The 22,473-nt window shown below is 45.9% G+C and overlaps 1 protein-coding gene across 1 annotated transcript in view; it reads left to right on the top strand.

The window, feature by feature from the left end:
* Positions 1-22,473, top strand: part of TBC1D9 (TBC1 domain family member 9) — a 112,584-nt gene that overhangs the window by 30,874 nt on the left and 59,237 nt on the right. Inside the window, exon 2 of the mRNA XM_041758225.1 lies at positions 20,241-20,351. Coding sequence (XP_041614159.1) covers positions 20,241-20,351 — 111 coding nt within the window. The remainder of the gene's footprint in view (positions 1-20,240; positions 20,352-22,473) is intronic.

Here is a 22,473-nt window from a genome sequence, read left to right as displayed (position 1 = left end):
CTGTCTGGCGCAGAAACTGTGGCTTCTCTGAATTATATGCTTTGCTCCATCCAGACCTTAGGATGGAGTCAAACTGAGATTCCACTCAGGTTCTCCACGCTAGGGTTTTTGGGTTTTTTTAAAGATTTTATTTATTCATTCATTCATTTATTCAGAGAGAGAGAGAGAGAGGCAGAGACACAGGCAGAGGGAGAAGCAGGCTCCATGCAGGGAGCCCCACGCAGGACTCGATCCCGGGACCTCGGGGTCACGCCCTGGGCCAGAGGCAGGCGCTCAACCACTAGCCTCCCAGGCGCCCCACCCTGCTGGCTTTGCTGAGAATTACACAAATGAGTATTTGTGTATTAATGTGTGTGTTCATGTGTTTGAGGAATAACTGACATACAACCTAAGTGAGTTTCAGGTGTACGACATCGTGATTCAATATTTGTGTATATTGCAAAGTGGTCACCACGATAAGTTGTTTCTTGACCATACATAGTTACAAGACTTTTTTTTTCTCGTGATGTGAACTTTTAAGATCTATTTTCTTAGCAAGTGTTGTCTCAGTGCCTTTTTTTTTTTTTTTTTTTTTTTTGGCTTTTTTCTTTTTGGTCTCAGTGCTTTTAAGTGTCCCCTTCTACCCAAGCCCAGCTCCAGGATACTATTCAAAGCTGCCTCTTGCACGAGCACCCCAGTCCTGGGCAGGTGCCCCTATGGCATCTGTTATAGGCGTCCTTGAACTAACTGAGCAAATTGTTTTTGTTAATAGTTCTTGTTCGCCGGGTTACTTCTGTCTTCCTGCCAGATCCTATTTTTCTCTAAAACCCCAGAGATAGATTTCATCTCCAGTGCCCAAAACAAACCGTCCTCTCCGCAGGTACTCGGTTTCTCTTTCACGAGGATAAGGATGAAAACACACATCCCCAGGACTGAGACCATATTTATTCCTTCACGTCTTCTGGACGGTAATAACCACGGTGACTACTTAGTAAGATTCAAAAACATAATCTTGGCAAGCACTTTTTCACCTAACGTTCAGTCTCCTTCTCAATACAAGATAGAAATGTATCCCCGAAAGCTTCTCTCTTGCTCTAAGATTTAAGGAGTGGATAAATACTCTATAGTTGATGAGAGGAATTACAAAGTGATATTACAAAGCAGTATGGCTCTTTTCAACAAATAGTGCTATGAAACTAGACATCTACATGCAAAATAATGGATTTAGACTCTTCCTTATACCATACACAGAAATTAAAGTGGATCATAGGCTTAAATGTAAGTCCTAAAACTGCAAAATTCCTAGGAGAAAAAATGGAGGGAAATCTTCACGATGTTAGGTTAGACAATAGTTTTATAGATACAATACCAAGAACCCAGAATCAAAAGAAAAAGATAAACAGAAGTACATCAAGATTAAAATACATTTTGCATCAAAAGACATTATTTCCCAAAACCTTCTAGATACATTATTACAGGCAAGATCCTCTGCATGTCATCTGGTTTTCCCAACAGCCCTGGGAGATAGGCAGAGAAGATAAGTTATCTCTGACTTAGTGGCAGGAAACTATGGCTCGGAGAGGCTAGGTGACTTGCCTGAAGCCACACAGCTCCTGGGGTGGGGGTGGGTAGTGGGGACCTAAGTCCACTGTATGGGATGACTCTGTACAGCACAGCATGGGCCCGGCTGGGTGAGAAACATTCCTATTCCGGTCGAGGAGGTTGACCAGTACAAACATCTCCACGAGCCCCTCTGACTCCTGGGTACTCTCCCAGAATGAAGTTAAGCAAGCTGAGTTGTTCTAAGGGGTTTTCCTGATGATCTTTTTGAAAATAATTTGAAATAGGCATGTTCGTAATTTCCTAATCATTTGGCTGGCTCGGTGTAAAAGTGTTCTGTCGCAGTGGTTATCTGTTCCCTGGACCCTGGCTGGGGGACAGGAGACCTGAGACCTGGGCACCAGTTACCTGCGGGGGCCCTGGATCACTTCCTCAGGGGCCCTTCAGACGAGTGAAGAAAAGGATCAGAGATCCCCACACTTTTAGGAGGATATTTTTGGTCCTAATAAAAATTTCCCAAGAACTAGTATAACAAGAAGCAAATATCAGGCAATTGTCACATGAGTCACCTCCCCAGGTACAAATTTAGGTGTATTTTTTCCTTTTTCTGCTTTAAAAAAAATTTATTAGGGAGAGAGTGTGCATGTGAGCATGCATGAGCCACCGGGAGGGGTATGGGGAGACAGAATCTCAAGCAGACCCTCCACGGAGCACAGGAGCCCAAGGTGGGGCTAGATCTCAACGACCCTGAGATCATGACCTGAGCCCATGAGATCATGATCTGAGCCGAAATCAAGAGTTGGACGCTTAACTGACTGATCCATCCACGTGCCCCTATTTTTTTTTCCTATAGAAAAAGAAAAAAAAATACATTTAAGTAAACTAAAGTATGTTTAGTACAAATTTATAGGCAAACTCTGGGAAAAACTAAATACTGTTAACTCAATTGAATAATGCCATTGTGCACTGGGATTAAATGTATAGAAATTTTGTAGTGTAATGTGCTGCAACCTGAAGGGTTATCGTGCTTTGTTTTGTGTAATACAGAGCTTTCCACCTATTTTCACATCACAGCACACTTTGAAAATGGTAATATTAGCAGGACACACACAGGTAGACCCTACTCAGCTCCACCAAGGGCTGAAGAATCCATGTGCCTCTCCAATGCTGAAAGTATATTTCTTTCTTTCCTTTTTTTTTTTTTTTTTAAGATTTTATTTATTTATCCATGAGAGATACAGAGAGAGAGGCAGAGACACAGGCAGAGGGAGAAGCAGGCTCCATGCAGGGAGCCCGATGTGGGACTCGATCCCGGGACCCTGGGGTCACACCCTGGGCTGAAGGCAGATGCTCAACCGCTGAGCCACCTGGGTGTCCCAGAAAGTATATTTCAAAACCCAACTTTAGGGGCATGGTGTGTCTGCCACAAGAACCCTTGAGAACGGCTTTCCAGTATATTCAGTACAACTGTGAAAATGCAAAAACAAAACAAAACCCAACAGCAACCACAAACACTTGTCACCATCTCGTGGCCTAGCAGACAGGTCAAGGGGTGGGCACCTGGGAACCCAGACCCTGCTTTCCTGTCGCTCACTGATTGCACTGTGGTGCACCCGGTGGAAACTGAGTGTGTGAAACACTCGCCTCTCCCAAGTGCATGGTCTTCACGATGTCACTGAGCTGGGGAAGGAATCTGGTTTCTAATCAGTGTTCTAGATTTCAGAGGCCCTGGCCCTCAGCCAGTGAAGGACAAATTTTAAAGCCAGGGAGTGCTGGGATGCGCTGCCCCACTGCGCCTGAGCCTTCTCGGCAGAGCACTGCCTCAGCTTTTTGTGCCCAGGATCGTTCCTACCCCTGCCATCAGTGGGTACCGCTGACGCGCTGTCGGGAAGTGAACGTGATAGCCATTAAGGAAACAATCACTGGCATTCTGGAATCATTTATGCAGTAGCTATGAACAGGAAGGCGGGTGCAGTTTGAAGAAGCATCTTAAATGTTATTATATTAGGGGCGCCTGTGTGGCCCGGTTGGTTAAGTGTCTGACTCTTGATTTCAGCTCGGGTCATGATCTCAGGGTGGTGAGATGGAGCCCCGAGTCGGCTTGGGATTCTCTGCCTCGCCCTCTACCCCCACACCTCCCCTGGTGCTCTTTCTCTAAAAAAAAAAATAAAATTCTAAAAAATATTGTTATTTTATAACTGATAATCTTTTAAGAATTTTATTTATTTGAGAGAGAGACAGTGCACAAGTGGGGGAGAGCAGAAGGAGAGGGAGAAGCAGGCTCCCTGCTGAGCAAGGAGCCCACTTAGGGGCTCGATCTCAGGGCCCTGGGATCACTGCCTGAGCTGAAGGCAGGCACCTAGCCAGTTGAGCCACCCAGGTGCCCCCTTCTTTTAAAATTCAACTTATTTTTGAGAGAGAGAAACTGATAATTTTTTTAAACAGTTTTTTTTTTCTCTACTTCTATTCATCTCTCTCTCAAACAAATGACAGGACAGTTGGGACAAAAATTTTCTGTCTGTATCATCTTGATTCAGGGAACATAAGGTGATTCTATTCAGAATCCTGTTCACGGTGGCATAACAAGCTGATAGAGAGTAAAATATCCATGTTTATTCAAAGAGTATATTGGTTGAGAAACATTGGCACAAAAGGAATTCTTGCATGTGCTTATCTTTTTAAAAAGATAAAAATATTTATTTTGATGTGATCTTATTCTTTGATTGTGTTTCATCAAGTCCAGAGATCAAAACCAAACTTTCAGGGGCCTTTCAGAGCCCACACTGCTCTAAAGTCAGTTTAAGTGGTCGCGCTTTCAACGCGCATAAGGTGCTATGGCGTGTGCGTGCACATGTGCGTATGCTGTGGGTGTGTGCGTGTACATGTGTGTCCCTTACAGATTAAGGAGCTAGGGGTCAGATATAATTCAAGGCGAAAGAAACATAATAAGGCCTTTATTACTTTAATTGCCCCATTCATTAGTAAAGCAATAATATGAACAATAGCTTCCCTCACTTTTCATCTTTGTTCTTCAACCTCTGAGGGTATATGAGGCAGTGACGTTGCTGACGTCATACGGTTGGTAGTCGTAACTGCTGGCTCTTGTGTCATGACATTGTTCATAATGTGAAAAAAGAACAATTTCTTGGAAACAACTTTGAAGTCATTTTGCAGTGGAACGCTGCCCCACCTCGGGATACTGCTTTTTTTTTTATTGCCAGTGATCCCTTTGTCCATCCCCTATCAGTATTTTTCCAAATAGTTTATAGGCTATTTCTAGGCCATACCTGAACTATTTCTTTTTTTTTTTTTTTTTAAGATTTATTTATTTATTTATTCATGATAGACATGGGGGGGGGCAGACACAGGAGGAGGGAGAAGCAGGCTCCATGCCGGGAGCCCGACATGGGACTCCATCCCAGGACTCCAGGATCGCGCCCTGGGCCAAAGGCAGGCGCTAAACTGCTGAGCCACCTGGAGATCCCCTGAACTATTTCTTCAGAAATCTCATTTGGATCTCATGTATTCCATAAGGGACTCATCTGCATATGCAAGTCGTTTACGTATATTGGAAAACACAGAATATTATAATGGACAACTTGACAAAATAGGGCGTTCCTTGCTGCTATCATAGCCCTGGCTTTGTCAAGGGAAACCATATTTGGTAAGCTTCCTTGTTTGGCCTCTTTATTTTCAGGTCCTCCCAGCTCACTTTCCTCTTCAAAGCTTTCCTGGACCTTAGGTGAGGCTGCTTTCACTTGATGAATCCCAAACCGAGTGTGTTCTGTGAAATATCCCTTTAGCCCTGTCCAGGTGCATTAAGGCTGAGCTAGAACTGGGAATTCTTCTATTTATCTAGATATCAATCAGTCTATTAGATGAGAGAGAGAGAGGGTGCATGTGTGTGCTAGCAGGGGTGAGGGGCAGAGAGAGTCCTCAAGGCGACTCCCCACTGAGTGGAGAACCCAAAGACGGGGGGCTCCATCCCAGGACCCTGAGATCCTGCCCCATGACCGGAGCTGCAACCAAGAGTTGGCCACCCAGCCGAGCCACCCAGGCACCCCGAACTAGAATTCTTCTGAAGAGGGAATGCGAGTGGGGGTGCAGGCCTTCAAGGGGACGGCGTCAGACCGAGTTCCCAGTAGTCAGGCCGGGCTGCTCCCGTATCTCTCCGCTGCCAACAGCATGGTGGTTTTAATTGCAGTTCTGCGGCCGCTATTTTTGTCTGTTCTAGGATATCGGGATGCCAGGCTGGAAAGCGTGTTATTAAGTGGTTGTTGAATGCCTCCACTCGTGTTGTGTAACACCCGTCTTCCCGCGGTACAGAGGGAACGTTTCCTCGGTTCACCTTCGAGGCCCAAGGGGTGGCTAGGGTTTGGGTGGCGCTCGGGGGTGCAAGGAGCTGAGGCCTGGCAGCCCTGGTGGCAGTAGCTGCCAGGACGCTGGGGCCGGGCTGGGGCGCTCTAGGGCAGCCAGGCGGCGGGAGACGGCCCCTCTCGTTCCCCCCCCCCCCCAGCCCCGGGCCACCCACCACCCAGCCACCGCCCTCCGCCCTCTCCTGGCCCCATGGCGCTCCCTCCTCCTCTGCTTCCCGCCTATTCTATAGTCAGGGTTGCTGCTTCCCTGTCATCCGGCTTGCCGTGGTCCATGCCCTTCTCGTGACACCCTTTGACCCTCTGCTTCTGTAGCCCTTCGATTTTCCTCTTAGCATTTCTGAGCTCACGTTCCCCGGAAGAGGCTGTGATTGGCCTGCGCGTCCTTCACCTGGGCCCACCCCGAGCCCTGCGTCGCCCCGCCACGGTCCTGCTGACAGGCTCCCCACCGCTCCGCACCCCGAGGCAGAGGTGCCTACGGTCGCCAAGAGCACCTTGGCTACATAGTCTCATCTTTCCTGAAGCCTTAGAGCAGGACGTTCGCTGCCATTTCTGTTACTCCTTGATTAGTTCTTGTATTATTACTTGGTGTCGGACACGACAAGAGTGTGGTTGTACAGAGTCCCGCGAAGACTGCTTTACAAATGGGCTCTGCTAGTTAAAAGAGTCTGATTTCTTCCCTGTGGGGTGTCTCCCTACATTGATGTCGTTTCCCAGAAGTAACCATTGTTAACGGTTTAATGTACAACTTCCCAGACATTTCCTATGTAGTTACAGGCACACGTAGCCTCTTTTTTTTTTTTTTTAATTTTATTATTTATTCATGAGAGACGCAGGCAGAGGGAGAAGCAGGCTCCATGCAGGGAGCCCGACGTGGGACTTGATCCAGGGTCTCCAGGGTCACGGCCTGGGCCGAAGGCAGGTGCTAAACCGCTGAGCCACCCAGACGTCCCCACATAACCTCTTTGTTTGCCGCACATCTGCATAGCCAAAGGCAGCGCCGGGGGTATTTACAGTTATAATGAAGACTCAGTGATGAAAGTGCAAAACTAATTTCACCCATCTAATGTTTGCAGGGTTTTTTTGGTGGGGGGGGGGATATCAACTTCCTGACTTAAGCTAGTTGTTTAGGTGTGTAGTCCCTACAAGTGAGTTAAGGAAGTTGGTGCTGTGTGATTGAATGTGTGTGTGTTTATGGTATGGATGTGCTTCATATACTAGAGGGAAAAAATGAACTTTAAACAAATTTCTAAAAGGTAAAGGCCAGGCACCCTCTCCATCAGAGTGTTTTTGAGGATGCCGCTCTTAGATATTGACCCCCTCCCTGTGGGGTTGCATGCTAGCAACAAGATGACTAACCTGTGACGATCTTGAATGAAGTAAGTAGCAGCTTTGTTGTAAACACAGTAACCATTTATTTGCTTAATGCTTTTACCTCTCTTTGAGTAAAAGAAAGCCCAAAGTAGGAGGTTGTAGGAAATTGAGATAACCAAAAAAAAAAAAAAAAAAAAAAAAAAAAAAACCTCTTTTGCATCATAAAAGTATTGCATGTACATTTGAAAAACTTTTGGAAACTCAGAACAATACAGAAAAAATTGAAAATATTTTACCCACCAGTATGTTAATTTTGTAGTCTTTAAAAATGACACATCTATTATAGTTTATAATGTAGTAATATATTTTGATTGGAATCATGAACAAAAATTATAGTTTTGTGCTCTTCATGTAACATACTGGCTATCATAGATATATCATTCAATAATACTTGAGCACATGATTTTTTTAAAGATTTAATTTATTTGAGAGAGAGAAAGAGCATGAGGGGGGTAGAGGGAGGGGCAGAGAGGGAGGGAGAAGTAGGCTCCCCACTGAGCAGGGAGCCTTGATGCAGGCCTGGATCCCAGGACCCCGAGATCCTGACCTGAGCTGAAGGCAGGTACTTAACCAACCGAGCCACCCAGGTGCCCCAAGGGCATGATTTTAAGTGTCTGTCTTTGCATAAATGTAGTATAACTTATTGAGACCTATTAGGTCATTACCTAAATGTAATTTAAAATTCCTAATTACTTGTATTTCATGATATTAATTCATTATAGACAAGGGGCCACATGAATTAGGAGGGTGGGCAGTGATCTTGGGACAGTGAGTGGCTCCTACAAATGTGGTCCATCGGGCAGTAGGTGTATGACGGGCATCACGCCCAGGTTTCCCCAAGGTGGTGGATGTGGCTTGTCTCTTAGAAACGGTGGGCTTGGGCAGCCGGGGTGGCTCAGCGGGTTAGCGCCGCCTGCAGCCCAGGGCCTGATCCTGGAGACCCGGGATCGAGTCCCACGTCGGGCTCCCTGCATGGAGCCTGCTTCTCCCTCTGCCTGTGTCTTTGCCCTTCTCTCTCTCTCTCTCTCTCTCTCTCTCTCTCTCTCTCTGACTCTCATGAATAAATAAAAATAATAATATTAATCTTTAAAAAAATTAAAAAAATTAAAAACAAACGGTGGGCTTCACAGTGATGAAGTAGTCCCGCCAGCACCGAAAGGGCCCCTCCGCCTTCACTCTCCAGGAGGACCTTGGCCAGCCCTGAGCCCTCAGTCTCAGGTTTTCATGCCTCTAGTCAAGGTTAGAAGCAGTTCGCCGTCCTGTTGCGTATATGGGAGCAGCCGTAAAGGTAAGGAAAGTGCATCTACCTTCCTCTTTCTGGGTTGAGGACTTGTTTGCAGAACCAGGACACCCAGGTGTCTAGAGTGTTTTTTTAATAAATTCAGTTCATTGTCCCCATGGGTCCATATCAGAGCTAACTTGAGTCTGCGATCAAAGTCTGAGAACAACAAGCTTGTCTGTGGGGATGAAATCGCCAGCGCACTGCTGGGGTCGGAGCCAGCCTGCTGGGTTTGTGGCCTGTGCCGTAGCTCAGGAACTTGCGTTTCAAGGGACTCCAGGCTTGGTTGAATGTTCTACTAGTTGTGTGGAAATTTTCAAGAATTTCTGAGCAAGGGGCTTGCATTTTCTTTTTGCACGGGGCTCTGCAAATTATGTAGCTCATCATAACTGGGGTGTTAGGTATTAAAATATGATCATGATTCCTTCTCAGACACGGCCCCAAAGAGAAGGAAAAACCAATTCCAAGTACCCTCCCTTTTTGTAGGAGTTGGTGCTTTGGACTTTAAGAGACTGGCCTATAGGGTGAAATGGAGCAGCTCCTGGAAGACGTGGCCTTCAAAGGGTGCATGGCGGGTGTGAACAGCACTGATTGGCTAATAATTGGCTAATTGGCTAATAATTGGCTAATACGACAAAGGCTCTGCTGAGGAAACAGTCTTCAGATTTCAATTTTCTGCAGTTACGTAGGTATAGCCCACCTGTGCTTTATCTTCTGTGGTGGAAAATATGAACGTCCTGGTTTCTTTCTCTCCTTTGGAGCTCTAACTTTCTGTGTGCAGTTTTCCCTTGTCTGCCGGCAGGGGGGTGGGGGGTAAGTTCTAAGACCCCCTCGTGGATGCCTGGTCCTGGGGATCGCGCTGAACCCTACGTATACTGTGTTCTCCCTCTACAGACATACCACCAAGAAAATGGAACAATTATGATAATAGACTGTAATAGAGCTATGTGAGTGTGGTCTCTCTCACTTAGCATGTCTTCTTGTACTGTACACTCTCCCTCTGCTAGCGTGAGATGATAAAATGCCTGCGCGGTGGGATGAAGTGAGGTGGATGAGGCAGGCATGGGGCCATAGGGTGAGGCTGCTGTCGAACTCCAAACCACAACTCAGAAGGAGGATCATCTCCTTCTGATGGCACTTGACTGGGCGTATGTGAAACCCAGGAACGTGAAGCCGCGAGTAAGAGGAACTAATGTACTTATAGAAGCAAGCGTGAATTTCAAAGACCCTACAACCCAGAAGTAGTTTGGAATACTACAGAGGGAATGCTCTGCCCCTTAAGCATTGTCTTTCTGCCTCTGAGCCTGCCCCCCTTGTGTTAAGAAATGCGTCAAGGGTCTCCCAGGGCTTGTCCAGTGCAGGACTGTGGATTCTCTGTACTCCTAAACCAGTGCCCATGGGATAAATATACAGCACAGTGTATATTGTGTTCCTGCCTCCCCTGTTGGTGTAGTCTTGCCTTCAACTGAGAAATGATTTTGTTGAGTTTTGTTTTACTTTGCAGTGGGTAGACAGTTGTTTTAATTTCCCAAACAAAAATGTGTTGGGGACCCCTGGGTGGCTCAGTGGTGGAGCATCTGCCTTCGGCCCAGGGCGCAATCCTGGAGTCCCGGGATCGAGTCCCACGTCAGGCTCCCTGCGTGGGGCCGGCTTCTCCCTCCTCCTGTGTCTGTGCCTCTCTCTCTCTCTCTCTCTCCCTCTATGTCTATCATTCATAAATCAATCAATCTTTTTAAAAAAGTGTTATTATAGAATTGAATGTGCTCTTTAAAACTATGTGTATGATCCTAATAAACACAGCCCTGAGAAAATTACTGCCCTCCAGTGTTGCCTTCCCTGATTCAGTGCTAGTTAAAGTCCTGGTCTGCAACCTGTGTGTTTGCCACCGCCTTGAGCTAAGGAACAGAAATTGAGATTAAACATTTAGAAACCTAGAGCAATTTCTTGGATTAAGTAATAAAAAATTGGAGGGTTGTTTGTGTCTCTTTTCATATTCTATAGATCCTGCATTTCACATATATCGTGTTTTACAAAAGTATCAGTCTCTATCAGGTTGGAAACTAAAACCAAACGGATTCTTGGTCACCAATAGTTTGGGAAGTACTCTCCTCATTGACCGAGTTGGCAGGGTATTTCCTATGTTACCAAACTTCTCATTAGTTCATCTTCCCACAAATGGTGACAAATCCCCGTGTGTGTGCATGTGTGTGTGTGCACACGCGTAAGACGGGCGCTCTCCTCTCTCCCCCAAGACAGAGGCCAGGTCGTATTGTAAGGCGGCCGTGCTTCTCGGGCCGTGTCCTGGGACACAGCTGTTGAGGTTGAGAGAGTTGTGGATGGTCTCTTAAACCACCAACAGTGGTTTGAACTGTGCCTGCTTTACCTAGACATGCCAGAGGGGCTGGAAAGTGCAACACTTAAAAACATGCCCCGACTGTCTGTCCCATAGCGAGCAAGACAGCAGCCCGGGAAAGCCTGTTCTCACACTGTGAACCTGAGAAACCCCACTGATTGCCCCCCTCTCCTGCCCCAGCCATCCCTCCCGACAAGCCTGTGTCCCCAGCGTCTCGCACAGAGGACAGGAGTGCGTCGCGTCCCCCCATGTGTACCTGTGCACTGTTCCTGGTGACTGTACGAACTCGGGGCACTGAGAGCTTGGAGCTGACCCCGCGCCCAGCAATTCCAGCCTCCCCCTGCGCTGCTGTGTGCCCACGATGGTTTTCCTGATCTGTCGCCGGGTCCTCTGGCCGGTAGGATGGGCAGATTGGTTGCCAGTCTGTGTGTGGGCGCAAGACTTTAGTTAAACTTTGGGGTAATTCTGTGGGGTTTTTTTTAGGGGGGGGGTGGCTACAGCTGCCAATCTCTGGACTGGTTTCCAAAAGTAGGAGAATAGAAAGACCTGTGCTTTCCCTAAGTATCTCTGCTTTTGATCCATCTTAATTCTAGATAAATCTCAGTATTCATTGAAAAGTGACAGATGACTTCAAAATTAGAGAAGTTGGTCTCCCATGGTACAAAGTTTAGATGTGAGTGTGATCTGCATCAAGGTGGGATTTTCCAACCTTTTCTCAAGTGTTGGTCTCCTTTCAATTAATGATTCTTGGACAATTTTAATTATTTAAGGCCAATTTGCTAGAACCTATTAGGTACTATGGTAGCAGAATAAGGTTTAAAAATATTTCTTGGTTTCTCCCAATGTCCATCAGGATGAAAACTTTGTGATCCAATTTATAAAATATTCAGCATAACTTACGGGACTTACTGTAGGCTTTGGAAATCCCAGGATAAACAAGGCCGTGCCTGCCCTCCAGGAGCTCGCAGACTGCTAGGGGGAAACTACAAACAAGATTCAGTAAGAGAAGTATAAAAACTGTTCATGTCTTTTGCCCATTTCATGATTGGATTGTCTGTTTCTTTGCTGTTGAGTTTAATAAGTTCTTTATAGATCTTGGAAACTAGCCCTTTATCTGATGTGTCATTTGCAAATATCTTCCCCCATTCTGTAGGTTGTCTTGTAGTTTTGTTGACTGTTTCTTTTGCTGTGCAGGAGCTTTTTATCTTGATGAAGTCCCAATAGTTCATTTTTGCTTTTGTTTCCCTTGACTTCATGGATGTATCTTGCAAGAAGTTGCTGTGGCCAAGTTGAAAAAGGGTGTTGCCTGGGTTCACCTCTAGGATTTTGAGGGAATCTTGTCTCACATTTAGATCTTTCATCCATTTTGAGTTTATCTTTGTGTCTGGTGCAAGAGAATGGTCTAGTTTCATTCTTCTGCATGTGGATGTCCAATTTTCCCAGCACCATTTATTAAAGAGACTGTCCTTTTTCCAGTGGATAGTCTTTCCTGCTCTATCGAATATTAGTTGACCGTAGAGTTGAGGGTCCACTTCTGGGTTCTCTATTCTGTTCCATTGATCTATGTGTCTGTTTTTGTGCCAGGACCACACTGTCTTGATGACCACAGCTTTGTAGTACAACCTGAAATCTGGCATTGTGATGCCCCCAGCTATGGTTTTCTTTTTTAAAATTCCCCTGGCTATTTCTTTTCTGATTCCACAGAAATCTTAAGATGATTTGTTCCAACTCTCTGAAGAAAGTCCATGGTATTTGATAGGGATTGCATTAAATGTGCACATTGCCCTGGGTATCATGGACATTTTCACAATATTAATTCTTCCAATGCATGAGCATGGAATATTTTTCCATCTCTTTGTGTCTTCCTCCATTTCTTTCAGAAGTGTTCTGTAGTTTTTAGGGTATAGATCCTTTACCTCTTTGGTTAGGTTTATTCCTAGGTATCTTAGGCTTTTGGGTGCAATTATAAATGGGATTGGCTCCTTAATCTGTCTTTCCTCACTTGGCAGGAGAGCACTGGGTGTTATGCTATATGTTGACAAATTGAATTCCAATAAAAAAGAGAGGAGTATAAAAACTGGTGTGGCTGGAGTTGATAACTGTCAGCAGCTGCTTCTGGGCATTACTGTTTCATTACTTTCTGCCAAAGAGCACGTAATCCAACGTCCACACAAGACTTACAGGGGGACACACCAGTAGCACCTTAGGATCAGCAGGTAGGAGAAGGTGGGAGCCTGTGACCTACAGGAACTTTCCATGGAAGTGGAGTTTGCAAATACTGATCCCAGATTCCTCCACTTATATAGTATATATATAAAGAAGTAAGCCCAGTGTACTGCTCCTTTGGCTTTAGGGAGATCCATATATATTTGGTGAAATGAATTGATCAGGCTGTATATTCGTGGAAGCCTCTAAATGGTAAATTCTAAATCTCTGAACTAGATCTCCAGCAAAAGTCATTTCAGTAGGAAAGGCACTTAGCTCACAGAATAGGAAACCAGGATGGCCAATAAACAGGAAAAGCTACTCAAGATCACTGATAATTGGAAAAATGCAACATTTAAACAACAAATGGAGGGGCACCTGGCTGGTCAGTTGGAAGAGCGTGCAATTCTTGATCTCAGAGTTGTGAGTTCAAGCTCCAGTGTTGTCGAGCTTACTTAAAAACAACAAATGGCTACTATTTCTCACCCTTGAGACTGGTGAAAATTAGAAAAACAAAACCAAACCACGGATAATGTTGGGACCATTATGGAGAAATGTATTCTTTCGCTTTCCTGGTGAGAGTAAGTTGGCACAATCACTTTGGAAAGCAATTATGTAAAGTCTGATAAGGTTTGAAGATGCACTTCCCCTATGACCCAAGAATTCCATTCTAAAATGTTTTCATATGCTTAAAACATCACAAACAATGAAAATGATTGCAGTGCCTGTTATAGGGGGTAAAAGTTACAGTTAAATTCAAATGTCCTTTATTAGGAAAAAGTAACTGGTATTATCTAGTGGATATCATACAGCCTTTAAAATGAGTGAATCAGATTTACAAGGATAACCTGAGTAGATCTTATAACCGTTTTATTGGGTGAAAAAGGTTGCCAAACCATATGAACTCTTTATCGTTAATGTAAAATTTAAAGTGCGCATCAGTGTTAAATGTGCATTCGTGTACATACCCATGGGGCCATTAAAGTGTAAGGACCCGGATGAGAAGAATACAAAGCAGCTTGACAGTGGTGGATGGAGAGAGGGAGGTGGGATGCAGGAGGCATCGAAGGGACCTTTGCTAGGAGTGTTACATTTTCTTGGTTGAAAAGGAAAACAAAGCAGATAAGGCTAAATGTCAAAGGTCAGAGTTGTATTGTGTGCATTTGCAATTTCCTATAGTCTTCTGTGGTTTCGAAATTCTTTATTTAACAGTAGTGCGTAGAGCCCGCAGGGCACTCTCTGAGTAGGTACAGGTAGTGGCCGTCCCTCTGACCTTTGTGCTGCCTGCTGTGGCCTCGTAGGCCTCAGGGCCTTGCCCGCTCTATCCGCAAGGTGCTCCAGGATTGCGGGCAGGTGATCATGGTCACGGGCACGCACCTATGTGGCTCTCCTGACACTGAGCAAGCCGTGGCTCCCCGTGTGTCACCCCCTCCCGTGCCCCCAGGCGCTGGAGAGCCTAAAAGTGCGGATTTGGTCGTGTTTTCTGAGCCTCCTTGCAAAAGCATTTTTATGTAACAAGATGCCCTCGAACTAATACAGTAGGTAGGTGTGGGGGAGAGTTCGAGGGCCGTAGTCTGGCTTCCTTATCTCAGGCCATCAAAGATCGTTTAAGGCCAGCGACAGCCGACAGCCAACTGCCTGCAGCAGCCTCCTGTGGGAAATGGCCCAAGGTCCGGAGGGCTGACAACCATTTCAGAGGAGTGAGTGAGTAATAGACCTTCTGAGAAAGTCTCGATTGCTGGGTTGGTTTTCCGGGTGGGGTGGGCCCTGGATCCGGACCCCGCCCTCTCGTACCCTGCACGGCCGGTGGCCCCGGGAGCACGGGTTTCCCTCTCCCCGAGTCTTGACTCTGTACCGACAGCATCGAGGCAGCACGGCGACCACTTACCGTGTCGGTTTTCAAAAAACAACAAAACTGCTCCCTCCTCGGGTGATGACGCGTTGCTCTGGGCTCACCGTGCCCCAAGCCAAGTGGGGGACCCGGGAGTCGGAGTCGGACCCCAGGCACCGGGAGGAGCCCCTCTGGGAAGAGGAGGGGAAGCGGAATGGGGCAAGCGCGCAAGTAACTCTAGACGAATCCCACGGGCCCTGCAGAAGCAGGATGGGGGGGCGGGTAGGAAGACGCGGGGGGCACTTGGGGCTTGGCGTTTGGGCCGTGGCGGGTGAGCCTTGACACCTGAGCGCAACAGCCCAAAGGGAGGGGGAATTGTGGTCCGTGTTACCCGGGGCGAGGGCACACGAGGGTTAACGCGGAGGGTGTGTTTACTGACTCGTTGGCCAACTGCGTGCCTCGCACCTCGATTCAGTGTTACTTTCTGTCTGAATATCCGGTACCTCAAGTTGTCGAAAAGAATTTTTCACGACGATTTTCTACTTGTACGTGCACCTAACGTGAGGGTCACAGCACTATACTGTCCGTAGTTTAAAATATTTTAGCAGGGATCCCCGGGTGGCTCAGCGCTTTAGCACCTGCCTTTGGCCCAGGGCGTGATCCTGGAGTCCCGGGATCGAGTCCCGCGTCGGGCTCCTTGCATGGAGCCTGCTTCTTCCTCTGCCTGGGTCTCTGCCTCTCTCTCTCTCTCTGTGTGTGTTAAAAAAAATAAAATAAAATATTTTAGCATGGCCCCTACAGTAGGTTTGTATGTGCCCCTTTGTTTTCATCTAAACCTTAGTGGGAGCTAGTGGTGCCAGCTATGAATGCACACGGAGCGTTGAGGAGCTGGTGTCTAATCAGAAGCCCTCACTCGGAGGGGGGTCTTCTAGCGGGGGACATTGGTGGTGGTTAAGATGACTGGATTAGGTTGGACCTTTTCAGAGGCCTCCCCCCCACCCGCTGCGTGTTACAGAGCATAGAAGTCTAGTGAGAGGGATCCCTGGGTGGCGCAGCGGTTTGGCGCCTGCCTTTGGCCCAGGGCGCGATCCTGGAGACCCGGGATCGAATCCCACATCAGGCTCCCGGTGCATGGAGCCTGCTTCTCCCTCCGCCTGTGTCTCTGCCTCTCTCTCTCTCTCTGTGACTATCATAAATAAATAAAAAATTAAAAAAAAAAAAAAAAAAAAAAAAAAAAAAAGAAGTCTAGTGAGACATTAAAGGTGGGGAGACTGAGGCTCAGGGAGGCCGGCTGTGAGACTTGGGTGGTGGCAGGGCCAGGCCTGAAGAATTCTAGAAGCTGGACTGCCGCTGGCCGCTCCGTCCAGTGAGCTGTGCTTGCTGCCCTTGGAAGAACCTTGATCTGCGATGACAGTCTCTGAGAGGCTCCTTAAACCGTGTAAGCTAATCCTGGGCTGCACTTCCTAGGCCCACCCTGAAGTGTGCCTTCCTTAGAACCAACGTATGTGACATTTCCAGTATTCTGGGGATTTCATTTCTTCTTTTGATTCGAGAAGAGCGAAGTGTGACAAACCCTCAGTTACGAGTGACGTGCCCGTGTTTGCCACGTTAGCTGGCACTCCTGTCGGCCTTTCCTGTTAATATGCGCGTCCATCTGCAGATACCCGAAAAGCAATTAGAGGTCTTTGCAGTAAATCCACGTCACGGTGGAGAAAACAAAAATGCATATGTGTGTGGCATTATGTGGATCTTCACAAAGCCCTTGGGAAAGTGCAGGCTGTAGGGATTTTGATGTATTTCTTACAGGCCAGATTACACAAATGAATTAATTAATTTTCACTTTAGTGGAAGTTTGTTTTTCCTGGTATGTTCAGGTCGACTACGGTCACTGTGGTTTGGAGTGAACCTAACTGGGTTCCTGTCCTTGGACAGAGACCAAGGACAACTGTAGGACTTGCCCATGGTTAACCTCCTGTACGCTTCAAAAACCTGGTTCAGGAAGGCAGGTGCCGTTACGATCACGTTATACAGCCGAGCCAGCCAAAGCATCGAAGAGTTAAGTGACATGTCTGTGCCACAGAACTGGTCATGACAGATTCAGAGCCAGAACTGAGCTCCTGAACACTAGGTGACTCTGCAAAAGCTCCTTCCGTGACCCCAGGCCACCGGAGCAGAAGGAAGTGGATTTCAGCGGCATCGTGCACATCAAGGTATCAGATACAGTGAGATGGAACCAAACATGAGGACATTGTTATAGGATGACATGTCAGGAGATACTAGTGGTGACAGTTTTGGGAGAACTGACGGTTCAGATTCAGTAGGACGTCATGAAGAGCCTGCCACGAGCCACGCGCTGAGCTTCCTGCTTCCCTGCGTGCTACTCATTTCCACAGTCGCAGAGCAAGGGACCCGGGGACCTTAGCCTCCCCCGTCAGCCTCAAGCACTATCAGGATTATCCCAAAACCATTTAAAAAAAATTATTAATAGCTTAATTGAGATGTAACTCACATACCAAACACGTCATCAGTGGAAAGTAGACAATTGAATGGGTTTTTGTGTATTCACAGATGCACGACCATCACCATACTCAGCTTTAGGACATTTTTTGTCCCGCCCCAAAAGCCCTATACCCATTAGCAGGACTCCCCTTCCCTCCCCTCCCCACCTCAACCTGAGGCGCCCACGAATCTGTTTCTGTCTCTATACATTTGCATATTCTAGACTCTTCCTATAAATAGACTTCTGCAAGATACGGTCTTTGGCGTCTGGCCTCGTAGCCTTAGCGTAGTGTTCTTAGAGGTCATCCGTGTGGTAGCCTCTACCAGGACCTCGTTCCTTTTATTGCTGAAGAATATTCTGTTGTATCAATATCCTGCATTTTATTTATCCCTTCTTCAGTTGGCGAACGTTTGGGTTGTTTCGACTTAGGGCCATTAAGACATCCACGTACAAGTTTTTGTGTGGACGTACGTGTACAGTCCTCTTGAGTATATGCCCAGGAGTGGAACTGCTGAGTCTTACGTAAATTCCACGTTTGACCTTTGGAGGATCTGCCAAAGGATTTTCCTAAGCGGCTGCACTATTGCACACGCCCACCAGCAGTAGATGGTTTCCGGCTCTCCACATCCTGGGCGAGACTTGGTATTCTCTCTCCTTGGTTAAGCCATCCTAGTGGGGGTGAAGCCTAACTCGTTGTTTTGATTTGCATTTCCTTGATGCCTAATGATACGGAGTCTGTTTTCATGTGCTCGTTGGCTGTTTGTATATCTTCTTTGGAGAAATGTCTCTTCAGATCCTTTGCCTATTTCTTATTAGGTTATTTGCATTTTCATATGAAGTAAACAGTACTTTACATATTCTGGAAACGAGTCCCTTATCGGATATATGGTTTTCAAATATTTTCTTTCACTTTCTGTGTTGCCCTTTCACTTTTTTGATTGTGTCCCCTGAAGGACAAAAATGATTAATTTTGACGAAGCCAAAAATTATTTACTTTTTTCCTTTGATTACTTATGCTTTTGGTGTCATATCTAAGCCATTTTTCATAAACATGTCATCTAATTAGAAGTCAGATTAAATGAAGGAGTCGTGGCAAGTTCTAGGCAGGTTGTTTAACTGCTTATTCCAATCAGCCTATTGCCCTTAAATCTTATTATATTCCGTGTTATTACAAGAACAATCCTGTAACTGTGATATTGACTCCATTTTATCATTGAGTAAACCAAGGCATTGAAAATAAAATGTCCCGCCCTAACATGAAAACTAGCCAGGGAATTCCCAGGTGGCTCAGTGGTTTGGTGCCTGTCTTCGGCCCAGGGCGTGATCGTGGGGTCCCGGGATCGAGTCCCACGTCGGGCTCCCCGGAGGGAGCCTGCTTCTCCCTCTGCCTGTGTCTCTGCCTCTCTCTCTCTCTCTCTCTCTGTCTCTCATGAATAAATAAAATCTTAAAAAAAAAAAAAAAAAGAAAGAAAGAAAACTAGCCAGAGTTCCTAATTGGTTCTTCTGCATCCAAATCCTGCTCTGTGCTGATTTCCTTCTGACTTTGGAATAATTATGGGCATTTACTTTGTGGAAATTGTTTGGATTCATCCTGCCATGCAAGGGATCTAGTTTATTTGACTTTGTGGAATTTGTGTGCATGCCCGTGCTGTCTTAGAACAGGGGAGGAAGTGTTTGGTGCTCAGTCCCAGCTTGGGGTAGGTAAAGGAGGCACACATCTCTGGAGGGCCGATGTTGCAGGAATGGTAGTTATGAGATGCATTTGCACTCCTGGAAGCAGAAGACACTGCCTCTTCTTAAGTGAGCGTGGTGTCCTGAGTGTTTGCATCTCTCACAGATAAATAGATAAATTCATTCGTTGAGTGTTCAGGCTGCCCGGACTTGGATAACGTGGTGAGTTTCCCCCAGGGTGGACGGATCCACAGGCCACCGTCCGCCACCGCAGTGCCTCTCCTGACCCTCGGCCTCATTACTGCATCATTGCAGAGGGTGGTCATCTGCAGCCATCTCTGGTTTTAATGATTGATGTGACAAATAGCAAAGGACTCTGCTCCGGGGATGGGCAAGCGCTCCTTTCACAGCCCTTGTTTCCTCCTAAACAAGTGCTAAGACACTGCTTGGCCTTCGCTACTGGATTATAAATACCTTAAGGACTCTTTCTTACTATGTTTTGTGCCACGGGGTTTGCCTTGCACACAGTAGGGACTTAATTGATGTTTTCTAAGCTGAACTGTACCTTTTTAATACAAAGAGAAATGGGGCAGGTTAAAATAACATGTAGGCCAAGCCTGGCACACTGACTCAGATGGACATGACTGGTTCCCGGCCTTGGCAAGTTACTCAAATTAAGGATTTGTTTCTTAGGTGAAAAGGGGAGAAAATAATGCACATTGGGTATAATGTAGGGAAAGCCGAGACTCCAACATGTAAGTGCTTAATACCCTACTTATTTTTATTTATAGGCATTTATAAATATCAGCATATGCCAGGGACTGGGCTACCAGCTTTGTTAGCCTCCCATTAGTTTTGATGCCAGCAGACTGCCTTTCAACTTAATGTGATTTCTCTTGGAGGTTGTTGGAACAAGTAATGTAGAGCCAACATCAGAATGTTTAAGATGAAAATTTTGTCAAGGTGTGGGGTGCAACAGGAGAGGGGTTGTCGAGAAGGGTTGTAGGGGAGGACCGTTGGGAGGTCCAACAGGAGGGGCGTGTTGACGCTGCCTCTGGGAATTGGGGCAGCACTGGGGAAACCCTTAAGCGTTTTCCCCCCTTCTTTATCCTCAGGCCTTCTCGTGGGTACCCTCGATGTCGTGCTGGACTCCAGTGCCCGGGTGGCTCCTTACCGAATCCTGTACCAGACTCCAGACTCTTTGGTCTATTGGACCATCGCCTGTGGTAAGTAGCGATATTCAGAAATATGGAGAAACATTATGATTAACAGCTTTCCGTCAGAATGAAAGGAACCTTTATTTGGGAACACAATCGCTTGATAATTTAGGGTAATTAACCAGAGCCATTTCAGCAGGTGAACCCCAAATCCTCAATGGCTTAACACGGTAAGGGTTTCTTTCTCACCCTGGCAAAGTCTCCTTGGGATCCTGTGGCCTTCTGCATCTGTAGTGACACAGAGCCTCCGTGGGAGGACAACTGAGAAGGGAAAAGTGGAAGATTGCATTTAATTCCCTTGGGCCGGACGGGTCACACACCACTTTCACGCACACTCTGTTGGCTAGAACCAGTCACATGACCCCAACTTAACTCCACGGGCAGCTAGGAAATGAAAGAAATGAAATGAAAAGAAATGAAAGAAATGAAAGAGGAACATGTGGACTACTTGGGTGTACTGAGTAATACTTCTATATCTTAGCACAGTACTTCCTACTTGGGTAGGGATCTTTTTTCCTTCCTGATCATAATCTATAATAATGTCCTGTGTTTAAAATGGTGGTCAATAGCCCTGCCTTTATTGGATCTCTCTCAAGGGTTTTTAATCCAAAGTGGCCAAGATTTTTTCAGTTATTCGTTTGCATGTGGCTTTGCAAATAACCATAGGAAGAGCAAGAGCATGGAGCACTTAGTTTTCTTTCCTTTTTTTTTTTTTTTTTTACATTCACTTGATTTTTAAAATTAGTATTCATAGACTTTATTTTTTACAGTCTTAGATTTACAGAAAAGTTGGGTAATAGTTCAGAGAGCTCCCATCTGCCCTGTACATACATAGTGTCCCTTGTTATCAATATCCTGCTTAGTACAGTACGTTTGTTTTAGTTAATGAACCCGTATTGATTATACTATTAGTAAACAAAAGCCATAGTTTATTTAGATTTCACCTAATGTCCTTTTTTCTGTTCCAAGATCCTATCCAGGATACTATATTATATTTAGCTCTCATGTCTCTGTAGGCTCTTCTTGGCGGTGGAAGTTCCTCAGACTTCCCAATTTTGAAGGATACCAGTCAGGTATACTGGAGAATGTCCCTCTATTGGTATTTGATGTTTTTCTTATGATTAGGCTGAGGTGATGAATTTTTGCTGAGGAAGATCACAAAGATAAAGTGCTATTTTTATCGTATTATGTCAAGCAAGGGTACATATTGCTAATTTACGACTGCTGAGGTTTTCCTTGATCATCCAGCTGAAGCAGGCTTTTTTGGGTTTCTCTACTGTTACCTTACTATTTTCTTCCCCTCTCCATGTTGTATACTCTCTGGAAGTCACTACGCACAACCCACTCTTAAGGAATGGGGAGTTTTAATTTATTCAATTATTTTTTATCAGTATGCAATCATGCACATTGATTTTATACTTTGGAGGAGTCCAGAGCTACTTTATTTTGTTGCTCAAGTCATTCTAGCTTTGGCCATTTGGAGCTCTTTCAATTGACTTTGTTCAGTCTTTAAATTGATCTCTACTCAGTAGGAAGTGCTATGCTAGGATCTAAAGATATAACGATAATTAGATCCGGTCTCTGCTCTTGAGAACATAAGTTAAATATTCAATTACAGCCCAGTGTGAACCAGTACCACACAGTGCCAGTGAATTGCAGGGTGCCCAACTAAATACAGGAATCTCAGCTGGCCTTTTACCTAGGCAGGAGAGGTTATCTCCGTGTGATTTCCAGCTGCTGGAAGGCCCTGGCGGCCTAGTAATGCTCCCTCAAGGACTAAATGGCACATGAAATTCTAACATTGTAGTGCTATATCCCTTTTGAGTTATTCTGGTTAAGATGCAGACAGCCTCAGGAGAAATGATGGAATATATCAGCCATTTATGCATTCGGCAAATGAAGGGATGGCATCAGGGTGCAGGGCATGGAGACCAGCACTCCAGTCATCTGTGCCATTCATTCAATACAAAGGGGAAGGACCCGATAGCTACTGGGGAGGGGGATGTGCCCTGGGGTGGTTGATGGGGGAAAGTGTCACATTTAGTCGGCAGAAACATTCTAGAATCGAGCTAAAAATAGACACTATAGCCAGCAAGTGAAGCAGTAAAAAGAAAGGGAATTAGCAATCAGA

Source organism: Vulpes lagopus, chromosome 6, assembly GCF_018345385.1.
Source record: "Vulpes lagopus strain Blue_001 chromosome 6, ASM1834538v1, whole genome shotgun sequence".
NCBI classification, from domain to species: domain Eukaryota; kingdom Metazoa; phylum Chordata; class Mammalia; order Carnivora; family Canidae; genus Vulpes; species Vulpes lagopus.
The sequence above is the reverse complement of the archived record's forward strand: the minus strand, read 5'-3'. Positions and strand labels throughout refer to the sequence as shown.